The sequence below is a fragment of the Sinocyclocheilus grahami genome, unplaced genomic scaffold (assembly GCF_001515645.1).
Source record: "Sinocyclocheilus grahami isolate Dianchi unplaced genomic scaffold, SAMN03320097.WGS_v1.1 scaffold102.1, whole genome shotgun sequence".
NCBI classification, from domain to species: Eukaryota; Metazoa; Chordata; class Actinopteri; order Cypriniformes; family Cyprinidae; genus Sinocyclocheilus; species Sinocyclocheilus grahami.
In genome coordinates, this window is record NW_015505281.1 from 2317885 (window position 1) to 2337727 (window position 19843).

Here is a 19843-nt window from a genome sequence, read left to right on the forward strand (position 1 = left end):
ATTGCTCTGTTTATTTGATCATCCTGACCCGGCAACACTGGCTCAACCAATGGTGTGCGTTTAGGGCTGTTTGATTCAACCAATGGAAGATGAGCAGCTCTGGAAACTTGCGTGGAAACAGTTATTATGCAGTTTACTGAAACCTCACCTTTAACGTCAAAGGTTTACAGAAGCCAATGAGGATTTGGAAACGAAATGCTAATGTACAAAGCTACATTATCAACAGCTGAGATTTTCCTGTGATCTTACTGTGATCGTGCAATCACTCTGCTCTGATCTGGGATCAACAAGGCCGGGAAAACACTGGGACCGCATTGATATGCAGCAGATGTTGGCTTCTCCATTATATCTGATCACAAAGAGCAATCAGAAGGGAGACTGCGGCTTGATGAGAACTCCTCTGCCAGACTCCCGGCCTAGACTCCAGCCCTTAACGCCATGACATCATTCACCTCTGCTGCCCACGGAGATTGCTTTCAGGTACTGCTATATATAGTCATAGAACAGGCCAGGAATACTTTTGAAAAGAAGATGATTCTCTGTGTCTCCCAGGCCAAAAAACACCACAGAAAAAGATTACAAAATTCAAAATGAGTTGACATGACAGCTGGTATTATCTGTGTGTAATTCTATGTCGAAGTAATTACAGTAATTTACTTTATTACAAAATATAATTAACTGTCACTGTAATAGCTTATATAAAATATCATAAAATACATTGAAATGACTGAATAAAAATAACAAACAGATCAACAAAAATATTAGCATGCTCTCTCAGCATGTATGAAGCATCATTTTATATAGCCCAGCATGCAGCGGCAGAATGTCTTCACCGGTATTATTGTCTTGTCAAATCTGCACTTCAAGGAGCTAGTGATAAAGCTATTAGTCACATAAAGACTGGGTAATACTGGGTGCAATAACTGTTTTTAGATGGATCAATAGTCGTATCTGTCTGTCGATGTCTCATACACCGACCAAAGAAAAAAAAAAAGAAGAAGAAGCTGCTCCTTCACAGCAAGCAGCACAACGCTAGACACTAATCAATACACCAGGTGATAACAGAATGCTTCCAAAGCCATTTAGCACAATCTTATCACTCTGCTGAGCGCTCAACCTGTCAAAGTATTTTGTGGTGGGGTGGTGCAAGGGAACATTTCATGCCTATCAAGGGGAACAAGCTTCTGCTTTTCAAGCCAAAGGATGGCAGTTTTAGGAGTTACTCTTTCAGCATGGCAGTCTGAAGATATTACAATTAAGGTAGTTATTATGACTCTGACAATTAATGCTGAGAAGTCTGATTCATTTTAGTGTACTGGCTAATGATTTGTTTCAATTAAATTGATAAAAATTCGTCCTGAATCAATATTTTATTATCTCTTTTCTTTTTATTTTTTTTTTCAGTGAATTAAATATTTAAATACAGTTTTTATCACTGTTTTCAAATAAAACTGTGCATTTAAGGAAACATGGAGTCAAAATTGACTAAATTGTATTCTTAATAATACAGATTCCTCATGTTACTGTGACCAGTTCTTCAATGCATGGCACTTCAACTGAAAGATTAGTTTGCATTCATAAACTTTGAAACTGTTATTGACAATTAGTACTGAAAAGTCTGATGCAGTTCAGCAAATTGGTATGTTCAGATATGAACTAGATAAAAACAAATGATTAATTTATTAATTTAATTTGTTTTTAGTGAAGTAAATATGTTGTTGAATGCTGCTTTTTGTATGACTACAGTTTTGAATATGCGATGCATTAACTCTCAAATGTTGCATTATTTTGCTTCCAATATGTCATCCTCTTCACAGTTTTGTTTTGCCTGAATCATCACAAAGAATCAGCTTAGAAGAAAGATTTGTACGTTAGTCGCACCATTACCACTGACAATATTTCCTATTTCAAAAAAAGATTTAAGCAACCAAAGAGCATTCTGCCAATTTTTGAGCACAATAAAATACCATCCGCTCATGTGACAACAAAGAAAACCTGGGAGGATATACAATCAGGAAAGGCTTTCACACAATTCAACACCTCAGCCAGAGCGAACCTGGATAAATAAGCCTGAAGAGCTACAGAATAATAAGTAGCAAGCACAACAGAGTACAGGTGAATCCCATGAGAGCCGCTTCTACAGAATCCACTCCTTTTAACAAACTAAAGCTACGCAAGGCAGGGTGGAAAAAAAGAATCTAATCAATGTCCTTGAAGATGTTGTCTTTTCTCCCGAGAGCCATCTTATAAGAGCGGCTCTGCGCGCACTCTCTTGTATTCTATTTCAATCCTACTAGCCCTGTTTTCATAACTCTCTGCTTTTTCTCCATTTATTTTATTTTTTGTTCCGTTTGCATCTCTCTCTTTTCACTTTCAGGCAGTGACTCATCTGTCAGAAGGAGGGGTAGGGAAAGATGACGTAGGCCCAGCTGGGGCCCACCCTACAGGGGGTCTTCTCTCTCTATGCCTGCCCCTCTTTGCAATAACAACATCCATCTCCATTTTCCTGCAAGCTGACCGGTATGAGGGCACTCTCAGAGCAATTAAAATTCCCTAGGTTTTCACTCTTGCCACATGCTTAACTGTACTGCGCGAACGCACCATATGCTTCAAGATGGGCAATAGTGCAATTTGCAGCCCGATGGCCGTCGAGTTCCCCATAGAAAAAAAAGAAGAACAGCTGGCTGCCTCACCATGGTTGGATAGCAGCGAGTCAACCTGTTCAATCATATGCCACTCTTGTTTACCGCACCTTATCTTATTTGGTTTGTTTGCTTTATGTGGATTAAGCCCGCATGTAAGAGCGATAGGAATTTCAACCTACTGCTCAAACAAGCTCAAGGCATCGATACAAGGCTATTTTTCAAACCCCGGTGCTGGAAATACAGGAAAATTATGTCTCACAAGATACCAACTCAAAGTGAAGGAATTCATTAGTTGCTGCTGGTTTTTTATAGAGCCAAACTTGAGCCTGAAGCATAATAACAGAACTATTAGCCCGGCACAATCTATTATCTTTAATCTAAGACCACCTATTGGCTAAATCCTAAATTATGGTATTCCCTGTCCTAAAGGGCCATGCTGAGCCTTCAACTGCAGTCATTTCTCTCTACAGAATGCCGTGGGATCAAATCCCCCTGCTGGCAGCCATTCAGAGGAAGTGATGGCACTGGATAGCCTGTAAATGGCTTCAGCGTGGCTCATGTATCACGACCCGAGAGAGGTCAACTGAACTCCACTCTAAGTGTCAACCTCACAGAAGGGAATAAGTTAACATTGCCGGTGATAAAGCTCCCATGTCTTAACCTGCGGAGGGTTAATTCAGAACGCATGGGCCCCTGCATTGCTAAGAAATGTGTATGTGTCTACATGTTCAAGACATGGAGGTTCTTCCGAGGTGTTTTTGGAACATGACTCTTGAGATGCTACCCAGGGTAAAGGTGAAATAGTCATCTAACTGAAAACAGACCATATCTAGTTGGCAACCTTTTACAGGGACTAGGAACTAAGAAAATAATTATTTGGCATTCAAATAAAAGCCATAAAAAAATAAAAAACATTCACACTTCCTTTCTCTGTGAAGAACTATTATATCCTAGAGAAAGACACATCTGCAGCTCACAACGGCATTAAAGAAGACCACTCAACATTTCTAGAAACAGTATTTACTGAAGATAAAAAAGTATAGCAAAAGTTCCAAAAAAGAAAGCCATTTGTTCATTGTAATTATACATCTATGCACATAAACTATAGCCCAGGCAATGATGACAAGTTTGATCATTCTTCAACCCTTATACCATACAATTGGGGCATGTTTGGGAAAACACATACAATGACTAAAGCAAGAGGTGCATTATTCCCCTCAAAAGTATTGTTCTGATTCTGAAATGTCAACATTTCAAAGCATTGGATATAACTGGGAAATATAATTATAAAATTGACCCATGTTGTTCTACTTCGTTCAATCACACAGATCTTCGAACAGTTTTAACTCTAGAATTTCTTCTCCTCTCAAAGGAAAGCCAATATCAACTTACTTCAGCAATCTGAACACGGCAAATCGCTGAGGTCAGAATTTCCCTCCATTCAAGCTACAAAAAAGTAATCTTTAAACATGCCAGCAAGAAGAGTTCATTGCAGAGTAGGTAGGTTCACAGGAAAGCCTGACGTTCATTAGCTGATTATTAATGAAGCACTCCATTATGTCAACCCTTCGTTCTGCCAGGTTTCAATGCAAAACAGACCTAGCCAGGGGAAAGTCAACAGAGCCAAGCCTATCTGCCAACTGTTCCTGTCCAACTACCGCTGCATCCAAACGAGAGCAAATGTTTACAACATCTGCAGGAAGCCTGCCCTTTGACTAAGACGAAAAACAGTCACACTCACCTCTCCAGATTGTGGCAGTGTCAGCTTAGGAATTTTGCCCTTGGTCCCAGCCATGCTGCTTTTGGTATCCAGCAGACCTCCGAATGGCACACTGTTGTACCCTTCCACCAGCTCCACAGGGGGTTTGAGCTCTGGGGAATCATTTGGGACCTGGTCTTGGCCGTCCATGGGCCTGACGTAGGCAGTGGGTTTCTGCTGCACAGCGCTGCTGGGCTTGCAGTGGAGGCCTTGGGGGAAAGTTGGCGTCAAGAGGCCACTAGGGAGCAGGGATGTAGAGGCCACTGGCGAGTTCGAGCCATGGGAGCACAAGTCCTGCTCGGTGGGAGACTTTCCAATGCCAAGCTCAGCTGTCGCTGGTCCTTTGTCAGACTGAGCCTGCTTTCTGTTGGAGTGTGACGAAGTTGTAGGTCCGCTAGGACTGGGACTCGAGTCCTCTTGGTCCTGATCATGTCTACTAGAGGTCTGCTCATGACTGGAGTGCTTCCCCCGGCTGACCGTTTGAGCGGTCTGGGCGCCACTTGAACCGTGACCCCCTCGGGACCAGTCTGAAGAGCGAGACTTTTTGCATTGATGTCCATGTACAACGCTAGAGCCCGGCATGGTGTTGGCAGGGGGTGGGGGCATGGAGGTGCTGTGACTTCCAGGTTGGGAGGGAGCTGTTCGGCTCCGTTGAGCCTCAGGGAAAAAGTCTGGCTGGTCGGGTTTCTCCACTGGAGTCTGGGGAACAGAGTTCTTAGGAATGCCCACAAGGTGACTCTGGTTGGAATGGCTAGTCAGGAGCTCCTTCATTTCATCATAATTTCCAAGAGTGTTTTGGACCCGGTTGGCCAGGGCATCTCCTTTGTTAGTCTGAAAAAAAAAATATATATATATATTTTAAACCTCTTTATAATAATAAAAAAATGCAGCCATTTTCCTAACAAAGGTATTTTACTTTACTTTTACTTTGAACAGTTTGCCGCAAAATTTACATTCAAAAAGCTGGTTTATACGATTTGAGCACTATATTTATTTTTTAATTAATAGTTTTGTGTGAGAAACAGACAAAACTTAAAGACATTTATTAATGATATTCGGCAACACTTTAGTTTAGGGACAAATTCTTACTATTAACTAGTTGCTTAATAGCATGCATATTACAAGCATACTGACTGTTTATTAGTATGACCATATTTGTATATCCCTAAATCCTACCCCATACCTAAACTTAACAACTACCTTACTAACTATTAATAAGCAGCAAATATATTTAAAAATAAGTACTTTTATCTAATTTCAAGAGTATATTTTACTGGAAAGCAAGACAAACATGATTATGAAAAAAATATTTTTGCGGTAACACTTTAGTTTAGGGACCAATTCTCACTATTAGCTAGTTGTTTATTAGCATGCATATTACTAGCATATTGTCTGTTTATTACTTATTAAACACATGTTAATGCCTTATTCTGCATGACCATATTTTAGTTCCCGTAATTCTACCTCATACCTAAACTTAACAACTACCTTCCTAACTATTAATAAGCAGCAAATTAGGAGTTTATTGAGGCAAATGTCATAGTTAATAGTTAGTTAATGGGATAGTTCACCCAAAAATGAACATTTGATGTTTATCTGCTTGCCCCCCGGGAATCCAAGATGTAGGTGACTTTGTTTCTTCAGTAGAACACAAATGAAGATTTTTAACTCAAACCGTTGAAGTCTGTCAGTCTCATAATGGAAGTGAATGGGAATCACAGCTTTGATTCCCGGCTCGTGACGATACATTGATGTGTAAAGACACGAAACGATCAGTCTGTCCAAGAAACTGAACAGTATTTATATATTTTTTTACCTCTGATGCACTGTAATGTCTGAACTGTCCTGAGTGCGTCCTCGACAGCCGGCGCGTGACGCGTCTTCTTCTTCTTGCTTTATGGCGGATCTCAGACTTATAAGTGCATTACTGCCACCTATCTCTCAAATAGACCATTGACACTCCTAATTGAGATTGTAGATAGACGCGTCACGCACCGGCTGTCGAGGACACGCTCAGGACGACCTCAGGACGCGCTAAGGACAGTTCAGACATTGCAGTGCATCAGAGGTAAAAAACTATATAAATACTGTTCAGTTTCTTGCACAGACCAATCGTTTCGTGTCTTTACACATCAATGTATCATCACAAGGCTTAATTTGGTTTTGTTTGTGTATGTTTTTTTGTACTCTCAAAGCAGTGATTCCCATTCACTTCCATTATAAGACTGAAAGACTGCAACGGTTTGAGTTAAACATCTTCGTTTGTGTTCTACTGAAGAAACAAAGTCACCTACATCTTGGATGCCCTGGGGGTAAGCAGAAAAACATCAAATTTTCATTTTTGGGTGAACTATCCCTTTAACAGTTATATTGGTCTCCAAACTAAAGTGTGACCTAATATTTATCTCAACCAGAATCTAAATCAAATACGGCACATATGGAGCAGTCTTGACTGAAACAATTTCAAACATCAGTAGTTTTTGAGTACCTCATGAACAGATGTTAATTATTTGAATTGAAAGCAGCAGCAGAGGTGAATATTATCAATGAATATGTACAATGATTTCAATCAGTTACTCAAAAAAGCTACTTTTTCAAGATGGCACCTTTGCTTGTGGCTTGCCGTCTACATGTCCCACGGGACCTAGTTGTTTTAGTCCTTATTTTATATATTTTTAATCCAAGGCAGTTGACCCATAATAGTCTACGATCGTCTGACGCTCCTCAATCTCCAAAGCTTAACCAAAGACTGGACTCTGACTGCTCTACAGAGCCCTTGTGTTTACTCTTCTCTACCGGTTCTGTCGGATATACCGGCCTACTTGCGTCGGTGGCATGGAGATCCTACGAAAAGGAAACGGTCTAGGAAATGCGGTAGGTGAGGTGGCACTGCCATTAAATGCAAACTCCTCTGGAAAGTTGTTCGCGTGCAACATCCTTGCTTACGCCAACTAACAGGAGGATACAGCCATGCTGACTCTGTCCACTTTGCCAAAGTGTTGTACTATCCGACCACGTATACAACTCCACGTGACCCAGCTGTGTATATCTCATCCAAATCATATGTCAGAGGCGTACATTTCTACAACCATTTCTACAACCTCTATGCCGGGAACCAGCTCAGATAAATCAGGTACCGTTGATTTATTTGATGCTGACCAACGCCAGATCCTTGGTAAACAAGACCTTCATTATAAATTACTTATTTGTCTCACATGAACTGGATATACAATATGTGACTGAGACCTGGCTAAATAAGGGTAATATCAGTGTCCTCTCAGAACTAATGCCGAATTATTGCAGTTATATAAATACCCCCCGACTTCCTGGGCAAGGGGGAGGACTGCTGACCATATTCAATAAGAAATGTAACATTTGTGCTTTGTCATCGGATGTTTATAATAGCTTTGAACTGCAATTGTTTCTTATGAATGCTGCAAATCCAGTGGCAGTGGCCCTAATATACCGCCCGCCAAAATTTAACAAAAATTTTATGGATGAATTTGCGGACTTTTTGGGGACAATTGTTCTAAAATATGACAGGCTATTGCTACTCGGGGATTTTAATATCCATGTGTGTTGTGACTCAATCCTGCTATCTAAGGACTTCCTAAGTCTCGTGCATTCTTTTGATTTTAAACAAGTAGTCACTGCTCCCACACATGCTAATGGCCATATTTTAGATTTGGTTTTATGTTATGGATTATCTGTGAATGATACTGTGGTACATGACACTACTTTTTCCGATCACAAACCTGTTCTTTTTAATGTTTCTGACCCTATTGAAACTTTCAATGCATTGCCAACATCACGCAAATTTCGTAGGATAGATTCTATGGCCCATGCTAATTTTATTACAGCTTTTGAGGATGCGAGCATGTCAGCATCACTTGATTCACCTTTACATTCGTTAAATTCTGAAGAACATTTAACAATATTTAGTAATATTTGTTCAAATGTTATGGACTCGATTGCTCCTCTGATATCTAGACCCATAAAACCAAACCCTCATCCATGGATTAATAATAGTAACATTCGCTCTCTTCGTCAGATCTGTAGGAGGGCTGAAAGAAAATGGAAAAAGGATAAGCTTCAGATTTCTTACGAACTCTTAAAAGATTCATTGGCTAATTATCAGAAAGCTGTAAGAGTAGCTAGGCATAAATATTTTTTGAATGTTATTGCCAAAAGCCAGCATAAACCTGCTGTTCTTTTTGCTACTATCAACGGTGTTCTTAACCCCCCTAATCAGACCTTTACAGAGATATCCTTAGACCTATGTGAAAAATTCCTTGGTAACTTTGTTACTAAAATAGCTAACTTATCAAGGACTATTTCACCTTCAGTTTGCACTTTTATTGAACCTCATATTTGTCGAGCTACCTGGAGTGAGTTTGAGCCTATTACCCTTTCCTCCATAGATCACTTAAAGCCTTCTGCTTCCCCGCATGATACGATTCCTCCACATTTTTTTAAACAGATTGTAAAGACGCTTGGACCTAGTTTGCTGTCTCTTATAAATAAATGTCTTAGCACCGGAACTGTACCAGATCAGTTAAAACATGCAACAGTCAGACCTCAACTAAAAAAAGGGAATTTAGATCCCGCTTTACTGTCTAATTTTAGACATATTTCAAATTTGCCTTTTATGGCAATTTTATTTGAAAAAGTGGTCTCTATACAATTACATGACTTCATGAGTAGTAATTCTATTCTCAATACATTTCAGTCAGGCTTTAGAATCCAGCACAGCACCGTAACAGCTCTTCTTAAAGTATTTTAATGACATCTATCGATCAGTCGACTCTGGCGATTCTGTGGTTCTCATAGTTCTCGATCTATCAGCAGTGTTTGATACTATTAATCACTCTATTCTTATTTCCTGTTTAGAACACTGTATCGGTCTGCAGGGAAACGTTCTAAAATGGTTTATATCTTATTTGACTAACCGTTCTTTTTCAGTTAACCTTGATAATTTTGCTTCTTCCACGGCGCATCTTGCTTGCGGAGTTCCGCAGGGATCCATTTTAGCTCCAACTTTATTATCTTTAAATATGATACCTTTATGCGATATTCTTGCGAAAGATGGGATAGCGTTGCATTGCTACGCTGACGACACACAAATATACATGCCAATTACAAAAGGAAATGCAAAGGCTTTAGAAACCCTGACATCCGGTCTTAAAGATCTCACGAAGTGGATGTCCTCAAATTTTCTCCATCTTAATGAATCTAAGACGGAAATCATTCTATTTGGGACAGTATCTGCTATGGCAGTCCTTAAAACAGAACAAAAAAAGTTTGAACCAAACATGAGATCGTGTGTCAAAAATCTGGGCATCCAAATTGACAATGAGCTTAAAATGGATAAACAAATTAGTTCTGTGGTTCGGTCTTTCTTCTTTTATCTACGTCAAATCGCAAAAGTTAAACTGTTTTTAAATTTTTCAGATACTCAGAAAATCATTCATGCGTTGATATTTTCCCGCCTAGACTATTGCAACTCGCTTTACTGCGGTATTAATAAGTCATCTCTAGATCGGCTGCAACTAGTCCAGAATGCTGCTGCTAGACTCCTGACATGGACACGAAAATATGAACATATCCCTCCCATCCTTGTTTTGTTGAACTGGCTACCTGTAAAATACAGAATTGAGTTCAAAATCCTGGTCATGGTATTTAAGTCTATTAATAACCGCACTCCACCTTATCTTGCAGATCTCCTCGTAAGACATGCTCCCTCTAGATCACTTAGATCCAGTGATCTGGCACTCCTAACAGTGCCCAGAACTAGATCTAGGCTCAAGGGTGATCGTGCGTTTGCGGTGAGCTCAGAAAATCATTCATGCGTTGATATTTTCCCGCCTAGACTATTGCAACTCGCTTTACTGCGGTATTAATAAGTCATCTCTAGATCGGCTGCAACTAGTCCAGAATGCTGCTGCTAGACTCCTGACATGGACACGAAAATATGAACATATCCCTCCCATCCTTGTTTTGTTGAACTGGCTACCTGTAAAATACAGAATTGAGTTCAAAATCCTGGTCATGGTATTTAAGTCTATTAATACTTTATTCAAAGGCTCATACCAGCACTTTCATTTTAAAGAGTCTGAATATAGAGGTACTCAATAAATAACTAAATGTGTGTGTGTGCTTCTTTTGTCCACTGATACAATTAAAGGCTACGTTAATCCCAGGAAGCAAAAGTAGAGAGATAAATCTATTAGCATTCTCCCTTCATTTCACATGTATTTGCTACATTAATAACAGTGCAGCTCTTCTAAAATGCAAATGCATCTGTTATGGCTTTCAACAACATAAACAGTCAATAAACAAATAATGTTAAATGATGCACGGCCAGCATAGCGCACGCAAGGCTATTAAAGCAGTGATGGAATTATGCATTGGACGGTTAACATGTGACCTTACACACAACAAAGGATCTGATTCTAGATCTTCTCAGTCTAACATCAAGACTGACCTCTAACCTAATAAAGCCTGAGCACTAATGTCAGCAATAAAACCTGATTAACTATGGTTGTTATTCAGAGATGTATTATATTGACATTTCTGAATCACAAAAATATGGTTTTCCTCTTTAAAAAGTTTAATGAATGCAATTTTCATTCATTCATTCATTACTAGCCAGTAGCTAGTATTTATATTATATCCCAGCAAAGCCGTAATTTAGTGTTTTTTTTTTATTGGGGAAAAGTTTGTACACACGCTTGTGAACAAAACGAGTCACCTTTTTTTTTTTTTTTGAAAACATTGATGGTATCAAAGACAACTGATTAAAATCAACACAATTTCCATTTCCATTTTTATATACATTTTCAGGATAAAACTACTAAACACAGATTATAATTATATGTAATTATACACAATTTTGAATAAATGGATAGAAAAAGAATAAACACAATTATTTTTTTGGAAAACATTGATGGTATCAAAGACAACAGATTAAAATCAACACAATTTCCATTTCCATTTGTATATACATTTTCAGGATAAAACTACTAAACACAGATTATAATTATATGTAATTATACACAATTTTGAATAAATGGATAGAAAAAGAATAAACACAATTATTAAAAATTCTAACATTTTTATTAAGGGAGGATTAACACTACTTCTCTCCAATTCAAAAATGTTTGTGTTGAACTTTGGAAAAGGGTTCTTTTTTTAATTTTTTTGTAATATTACCACATTTTCAACTATTAATCCTTGCTATTTGATGGACTTTTTTATTTTTACACAATACACATACAATCATTTTTGTTAACACTTTACTTAAAGCCTTGATCTATAAAGTGACGTGACATGTGGCCAAGTATGGTGACCCATACTTGGAAGTTCGCCGGTTCCCGCCTCCTTCTTCCCGAATTACGAACTGTGTTACACTTCCGTTATATCAACAATGGCCTCATCTCAGAGAAAACCGGAGGCAAAGTTGATACACAAGAGCAATCATACTAAAAAAAACACTGCTGACTTTGATGTACACTAAAAGTTTTAAGAATGAAACATAACATGCATTATCACAAATGCTATCATTCCTTGATTGAAGTATTTTAGTAAGCAATTAGGGGGTTCAGTGACATTATTCACTTTTCAAATGTGATTTTCAGTACTCTGAAGTTTTAAGGGATACAAGAGACTTTGTAATGGCCATTACTTAATTGCCCGGAAGGAGCATCTTGGGAAAAAAGGCAAGCATTCTTCTTCCCCTCGTGGCCTTCTTTACTTAAGACAAGGACAGATTACCTACTTAAACATACTTAAGTGCTCCAGTGTCAGCTGCCTCTTTAAAACACTCCACAAAGTCTTGGTAAATGCTTGTAATGACTCATACTGACTTAATTCTTTGAACTGTGAAATACAGCCCTGTGGCAGAGTGAAATCAGGCCAAAATGAACACATGAACAGTTTCATAGAGGCAAAACAGAGGACAGCCTCATCAAGAGAAAAGTACTGTAGATAGGCTTCTTGATAGATATGCGTCCATGTCTGTGTGAATGTTTGTGTCCTAACTGTGTGTTGGTTTGTTTGTTTAGGTGGGACCAGCAGTTTAATGGGGTCATATTAAAAAGACACTGTGTTCTAGAGATTTGGGTACTTGGGCGCTATCACTGGCGCAGGCTATTCACACGCACAATGAGAGTCTTTGTTTTCTCTCTCAATTGCTGACGCTTTCCAGCTTCACCAGCGAATTCTCAGTATTTCAAAGAATTTCCCTTAATGGATGTTAACAAGAACCTCAATATAAACAATCAGTTCAGTCGTGAAAAAGAATCAGATGTGTTTAGGAGCTATTAATCGTCTTTTAGGCTGACATGCTGGATAGGAACATTAAATGACTGATGATGAGTATCTCATCATGCAGTAGTTTTGCATTGGCTTGATTTGAGTTGGGAATTTCTACGTTTCCATCCAAGTTATGATCTACGATTTCCATGCCATCACTTTCAGCAAAACTGGCGTTAAGTATAAATGGAGGTTGTAGACATCTGGGAAGCCACTGTTTTATTAAATGTCATAAATTGTGTTTTAGAGGGTGCAGACAAGAAGCTGTGATGAACCTGAAATTGGCTAGAGATTGGCAATACTATTTTTTTTGGGGATATCAAATCAAATCTACTTCAGATTTTCAACCTTTGTTTTCATAAACGTTTTAGAATTTTTATTCACACTTTTGTATATCAACACAGGATTTTTATATGACATCCTAACACTTGCATTCAAATATTTTGAAGGAATTTCCACTATTGACTCAACAAATTATGTGAGTTTGGGGTGGATCACTAGTAGACCAGATGAGGGAGTGTCTGGAAAACCAGTTTGAAAACCTACTAAAAAGTCAATAGTAGTAGTATTATTAATGCTGCTCAAATAATATAATCTCAATGCAATCTCAAAGTAGTGTTTTATTCCTGAATGAATGATCAGTGCCTTTGAACGAAACAGTTGAGTAATGATTCAGTAAATGAAACATAAAGACAGTTGCTGAATGTGGAACCACATACTAGCATAGATATATTTCAAATTTAGAGTTGTATGCTAGCATGCAGTTCCAAATGTAATATATCAGTGTTTTGAGGGAATTGGTTGAATCAACAATTCACTTTTATAGAGACAGTATAAAATAAGAACTATTTAATTAAAACAAATTTAGTTTTGTGTCATTGAAATTCCCTCGCATTTATCAATAATAATAATTAAAAAACTAGACTATACATATGTTTTTCTGCTTATTGTACTTCTTCATAAAATGAAGAAGGACCAGATCTAGCATGTACAGTTACTTATAGTTGACTCAGCATATTACACTAATATAGAAAAAAAAGTACAACATCTAACACACTGTAGTTTAACTACTTTAAATTATAAATAGACTGCAGTCTGTTGTTTGACATGATGCACGAGTGTGTGTGTGTGTGTTGTCTATCCTTGACAAGACATTGGCAGTGTTTACAAAAGGGCCTTGTGCTCCTCTGCTGCGAGCACTCAGGGCTTTTGCCCCATGGCCAGAAAACCAACAACTGTGATGGTAATGAAGGTGGCAATACCTCCAGATGTCAGTCAAACAGCATAGAAACCTCAGCAGCACTCAAAAACTAAACCCACACAGCACACAAATGTTTTCAAATGCAATATTCATGGAAATGCTTATGGTTTGGCCATGTTTTTTTTTTTTTTTTTTTTTATTATCTAAAGATTCCCTCATTTAGAATAATTTGGATTCATAAACCTAAGGAATTTTGCATGGGGACATATATTTTGTGCAAAAAGTATGAAATTATTAGTTCATGAGTCACATTTACCGTTGCTCAGCAGAATTTCAGGCAAAATCCAGTAATTTCAATACGTGCAATTTGGAGTTTCGCACAAGTTTTTCACACAGATTTAGTTTGTGTTCAAGTTGGTCAAAAAGCTGCTTGGTTTAAAACTGACGTTTGTTTTGTTTTTAAATAGCTACACAATTTTACAGTTGACAATGTAAGTTTTTTGCTAATGAAATTTCATTGAAAAAAATTGAAAACTTTTCATCATCTAATCAATTCCTGATGGATAAAATCAAGAATGCACGTTATGTTTGACATTGGCTTCAATGTCTACAAAGGTTGTTGCATCCTCTAATATGAACATAACAATAAAAGCATTAAAGCAGACATGATTGATGATGACAAAGTTAATTGTGTTTTTGTACTGCATTAATGAATGAGGCTCAATGACTGTCTTCATAATGAAGAAAACAACTTTCCCTTCTGACTAATGTCACTAAGTTGACTTACTGTCACTCTGCAAAATTTAATTGGCAAAATCCATTAATTTCAACAGGAATCCACATAATTTTTGAGTTCTGCATGAGGGCAGAAAAGTTCCTTTCACTTGTGTTCAAGTTGGTCCAGTGAAGTCAGTGTGTCAACCAACAAGCTCTCTTTCAAACATCTATACTATTTCCTTCTTTTTTTTTTTTTGCTCACTGAATTTTTGCTAATGTGATTTTATTTTTAACCCCCTCCAACCATCTGATACATTGCAAACACTTTTCATGATCCAACCAATTCTTCACCCTACTTTTTTTTTTTTTTGGTTGAATTTCCATTTTCATTCAGAAATGCCTCACATTATAGAACTAAAATTGGTTGCAAGTTCTGTTTCACATTGACTTTAACATCTTTAAAGGTTGTTGCATCTCTTAATATGAATCATCCACAAGAACACAAGCATTAAAGGCAGACTTAATTGATGATGACGAAGTTCAATGTGTTTTTGTACTGCATTCACTCCTTAATTAGGAACAACAGAAAAAAACACTGTCTCCAAGTGAACCTGGTGGCAAAAACAAGGCAGCCATAACAACAAATCCCACTGAGTCGAGCTAAACACACACTCGAGCACAACAACTTCAAATCACTCCTGAGACCAAGCATTAGACTGATTTTATTCGATTCAGACGTACTAACCTTTCTACACAATGCAGATCTAACCACAAAACAACCTGGTAGGTAAAAGAAACACAGAAACAAGGCATTGTGCGAACATGCACAGGTAGATGTCTATTCGTCCATTTAGTGCATTTGACACAGCAAGTTGCTTGCGGTAGAGGGTAATTTGGGAATATTTGCCTTGGGGCAAAAAATAATAAGAAGAGAAAAGTCTGTCTGCGACTGGGGTGGTAGCGAACTCTTGGAGTCACTCCAGATTTCTGACCTTGGCTGGCTGTACGCTTTTAAAAACAGCCTTGCACGGAGAAAGCATGTCCAACAGGAGCGAAAGGCCATGAAGGGACACTGGGGGTGGGGGGGTGGGGTTGATATGGGGAAACAAGCACCGGGGGCGTCAGGGGCACTCGAGCTATGGCGCTAGTACCACTGGAACTGCTTTGAAGGTGCCAAGCGATCTGGGAACCAGTAAATTAGTCCCAAATAGCTGTTAACGGCACAGTTCCATTAAACAGGATTTAGGGGGATTAGCTAATAGCAGCCTTAGATGAGTGGTCGGGGGGTGGAGGGCGGTAAAGAGCACGAAGAGCATAAAAAACGAAGCACTCATGTCCTAGCTCTCAAGAAGAGGAATGTTCGTATTGACTTGCGACATGCTAAGGTTGTTAAATATTTAGCGCAATTACAGTTACCGTTTGGAGGGAAATGTTTAGAGGTATGGTTAGCAGCTAGTGGTTGAAACTGGTATTGGTATTTTTTTTCTCACGTGGTTTGCCAGATTGAGAATACGCAACAGGAACGAGCACAATTGACAATGGAAGGCGACAAGCCTAATACTGTAAGTTGACGAGTTGATTTATCCGTGTTTTATTATGCCTTTGCTCATAGAGATTTTTAAATCGACGCTGAGGCTTTTTAGGTTGGGTAGAATTCGCAATCTCTGTCCCAGTTCATTTGTTCACTTCCATGGCTGCAATACGCTCTGTTATCAGCTAACTGGCAACCCGGGGAGTCAAAATACTATTGGGTAAATTCAATGCTATCTAACGACCAATTCGTACATATTTTATGAGGTGGCAAATTCGTACTACTTTACTCGTACGATTTTGTTTGATTTATCGAGACCCCAGTGATGGCTAGGCTTAGGGGCGGGGTTAAGTGTAGGTCGTACGAATTCTTACGAATTTTGCAACTCGTAAAATACTTACGATTTCGCAAAAAACATATGGATTTGTATGAGTGAGGTTGTACGGATTCGTAAGAATTAGCCACCTTGTAAAATATGTATGAATTGCCATGAGATCGGGTTGGTAAATTGGCAGTGGGCGGAGCCAAACAGACCAAAACAAAACAGACAATCCGACATGGAACACACATTTCAAAGCAGAATAAGCTGTAGCATTGTTTTTTAAAGATGTCAACTTAGCAGATTTCCTAAATATCTGCAACTATATTACGGTATTTTTATGCCTTATTACATATGGCACCTTAAACTTTCGTTCCCATTTTGAGGGCATACTCATATTCACGCAGAGCTTTTCTTGTTAATCTTTCAAACACTACAGCATCTTCGGCGGCAAGATGCTCTCACAGAGCTCCTGTCTGGATCCTTCATTGTGCTCCGCTTCAGCGGCCGCTTTGAGCTCCAAATCCCTCTCACATTTGACAGGACACAGTGTGGCTCGCTGAATGGAGTCAGGTTCAAAGCACAGCACATCATTCAGGAGAGTGATGCAACCGCACAGCTGCAGGGAGGAATGCTGGGACAGCACATTCCTGTGGGCCAGGAACAATTACATTATCTATGCAAACTCACTCAGAAATGGTTTGAGCCTCCATTTATCAAGTGTGCATTTTTTTTCCCTGTACACTGCTCATGTACAGTGTCTCCAAATTTTAGAATAAATGTGCCTTAGTTAAATGTATATGCATTTGTATTGAATTAAATAAGAATATCACACCAAATGACGTATGCAAATGAGCCCCCCCTCCCTTATTTCTCTTTATAATCTCTTTCTCTTTTTTTTTTTGCCATAGACTATTAACAACCTGGAGTCAAATAAAATAATAATAATAATAATAACTTAGTGTTTGTTCCAGTTTAATATAATTTTCATTATATTCTATTTAGGGTCAAATGGTTTTTGTACATTTTCTCATACCGCGCATATACGTATATTTATATTAATATTAAATTAATAAATAGCAATGTTTTTATTGTTAAAATATATATTTTTTCATTAATTGAAATAAAGAAAAATAAAATTTAATTTACATTTTAAATTTACCAATAAAAATATAACTATTACATTAAAAAAATATGTATAAATGTATACATTTACAAAAACTTTAAATTTAATTTAAACTCAACTATTAAACAAAATAATAATAATAATAATAATTTCAAGTTAAAGTCCTAAGTTAATAAAACTTCAATAAAATTTGATGTAGAATTAATAAAAAAACTAATAAAAATAACAGTAGCACATAACAAAATTACTCAGTTACACTAAAATTAAAGTCAAACCAGAAAATATTAATAAATGCAATATCAGTATATAAATAATACTAAAATAACACTTAATATATAAATAAATGCATAAATAATACCTGCAATCTGTATGCACATATATAAAACACATTATATACTTAACTATCTTTAATTGATCCATCTACATATTTTTTTAAAATGTAAAATAAACATTATTATGTAAAAAAACAAAACAAAAACAACAAGAAAACACGCTTATTCATATAGACATGACAACACTTCCGGTAAGTTAACATAGAAAGCAACTGACGCTCACTGTTGTTGTTTTTTTAAGGTGCATTCTGGGAATTTCTAGGGAATGAGCATTTCAGTGCACTGGACAGCTCTAGAAATGGCTCACTCCTTGTCCAGTGCACTAGTAAACTGAGACAATGGGGGAATTCAGTAAGAATGAATTGTGCCCATTTATTGTGCTGTTAATTTGCATGTGCTGTCTGTGTTGTTTCTGTGCCCGATTCACTAAAGGAATTACACAAATCAGGTAACGGCGCACACGCGCCCACAAAATTAGTGCTGAATGCAATTTTCACGGCACAATTCCCCATCTTGCAGTGCTAGATTACGAAGGATGCAGCAGAGCACACAATCCAGCACCACTGCGATCACCCGAATCAGCTCTTTAAAATGCTGAAAGTGTGAACACTACACCTCCCATCTGGATAAATGCCTGTTTATAACGCTTTTCTCCATCGTTTGATGAATAACTGCCATGATCAATAGAAAATTTAAACAAACATCTTTTTTCAATGGAAGTCATTTTACTCCCTGCTTTCCAAATAATGCGACGTTAATTGCATCAAGCAAATAGCACTGTGTTTTGTGAATAAATCTATAATAAGCCTAATTTACACAAAAAGGAGGCATGTTTGTGCTGACAAGAATTACAATTCAACTCAAGACTCCTGGTGTGTTCTCAAGGCTCAGTCACTAGGTTTTTGCACTGCAGTGCCGCAAACAAGTGGTATTGGTTTAATTTTTGTTCTCTAAAGCAATACATTCATACTTTTTAATTTGTATTATTATTAATATTATTATTATTATTATTATTATTATTATTAGGGATGCACCGATACCACGTTTTCCAGTACTCGCCCGATACCGATACTTTTATTTTTGGTACTTGCCGATACAGAGTACCGATACCAATATTTTCATTGCATTTGTACATTTTTTAAATATTGGGTACAGAAATCAAAAGAGTATGTATAATGTTAGTTGGTTAACTTAATTTATTAAATAGATACAGTCAAACCAAAATTTATTCAGACACCTTCAACATTTCTCACATTATCACAGTTTATTCACTATAGTTTAGAAAATGGTAATAAAATATGACAAGAACTCAGAGTTAAACTGTGTCAGAACAAATTCAGCTTGATAATGTCAGATAACTTTGATAGAAAGGTATGTAATAGATTACAATCAACCAAAAATTAGACAGCTGTTAGTATGACAGTATTTACACAACTATCAATATTTAGTCGGGCAGCCCTTAGCCTTAATGACAGCCTGTAGTCTCCTGGGCATGCTGTCACCCAGCTTCATGCAAACCTCAACTACAATGTTTTTTCCCAGACTCGGTCTGAATAATTTTTGGACCCAAATTTGTATAAATTTTACTGGTAGTCCACTGTATGAAGAACTTTTGGGTATGATTGATCACAGTATACTTTATTTTGCTATCCTCACTTTCATTAATGAACTATAGTGTCCTGCACCCACTAGTAAAAAAATATCAAAAATTATATCTGGTCTCTGAATAATTTTTGGTTTGACTATATCCTTCGGTTATTTTCATACTTAATTATGCCCATTAAAATGTATTTTACAAGTTTTTGTTACTTTCACTCTTCGTTTTTTTGCTCTATGGTACATCATCTTTAATTTAATAGCATTAGAGCTGCTCCATTGCAGCGGCTTAGTACTGTAATCA

At 37.5% G+C, this 19843-nt stretch overlaps 1 protein-coding gene across 1 annotated transcript in view; it reads right to left on the minus strand.

The window, feature by feature from the left end:
* aff2 (AF4/FMR2 family, member 2) overlaps positions 1-19843 on the minus strand; it is a 246183-nt gene that overhangs the window by 155962 nt on the left and 70378 nt on the right. The window contains exon 3 of the mRNA XM_016276432.1: positions 4387-5235. Coding sequence (XP_016131918.1) covers positions 4387-5235 — 849 coding nt within the window. The remainder of the gene's footprint in view (positions 1-4386; positions 5236-19843) is intronic.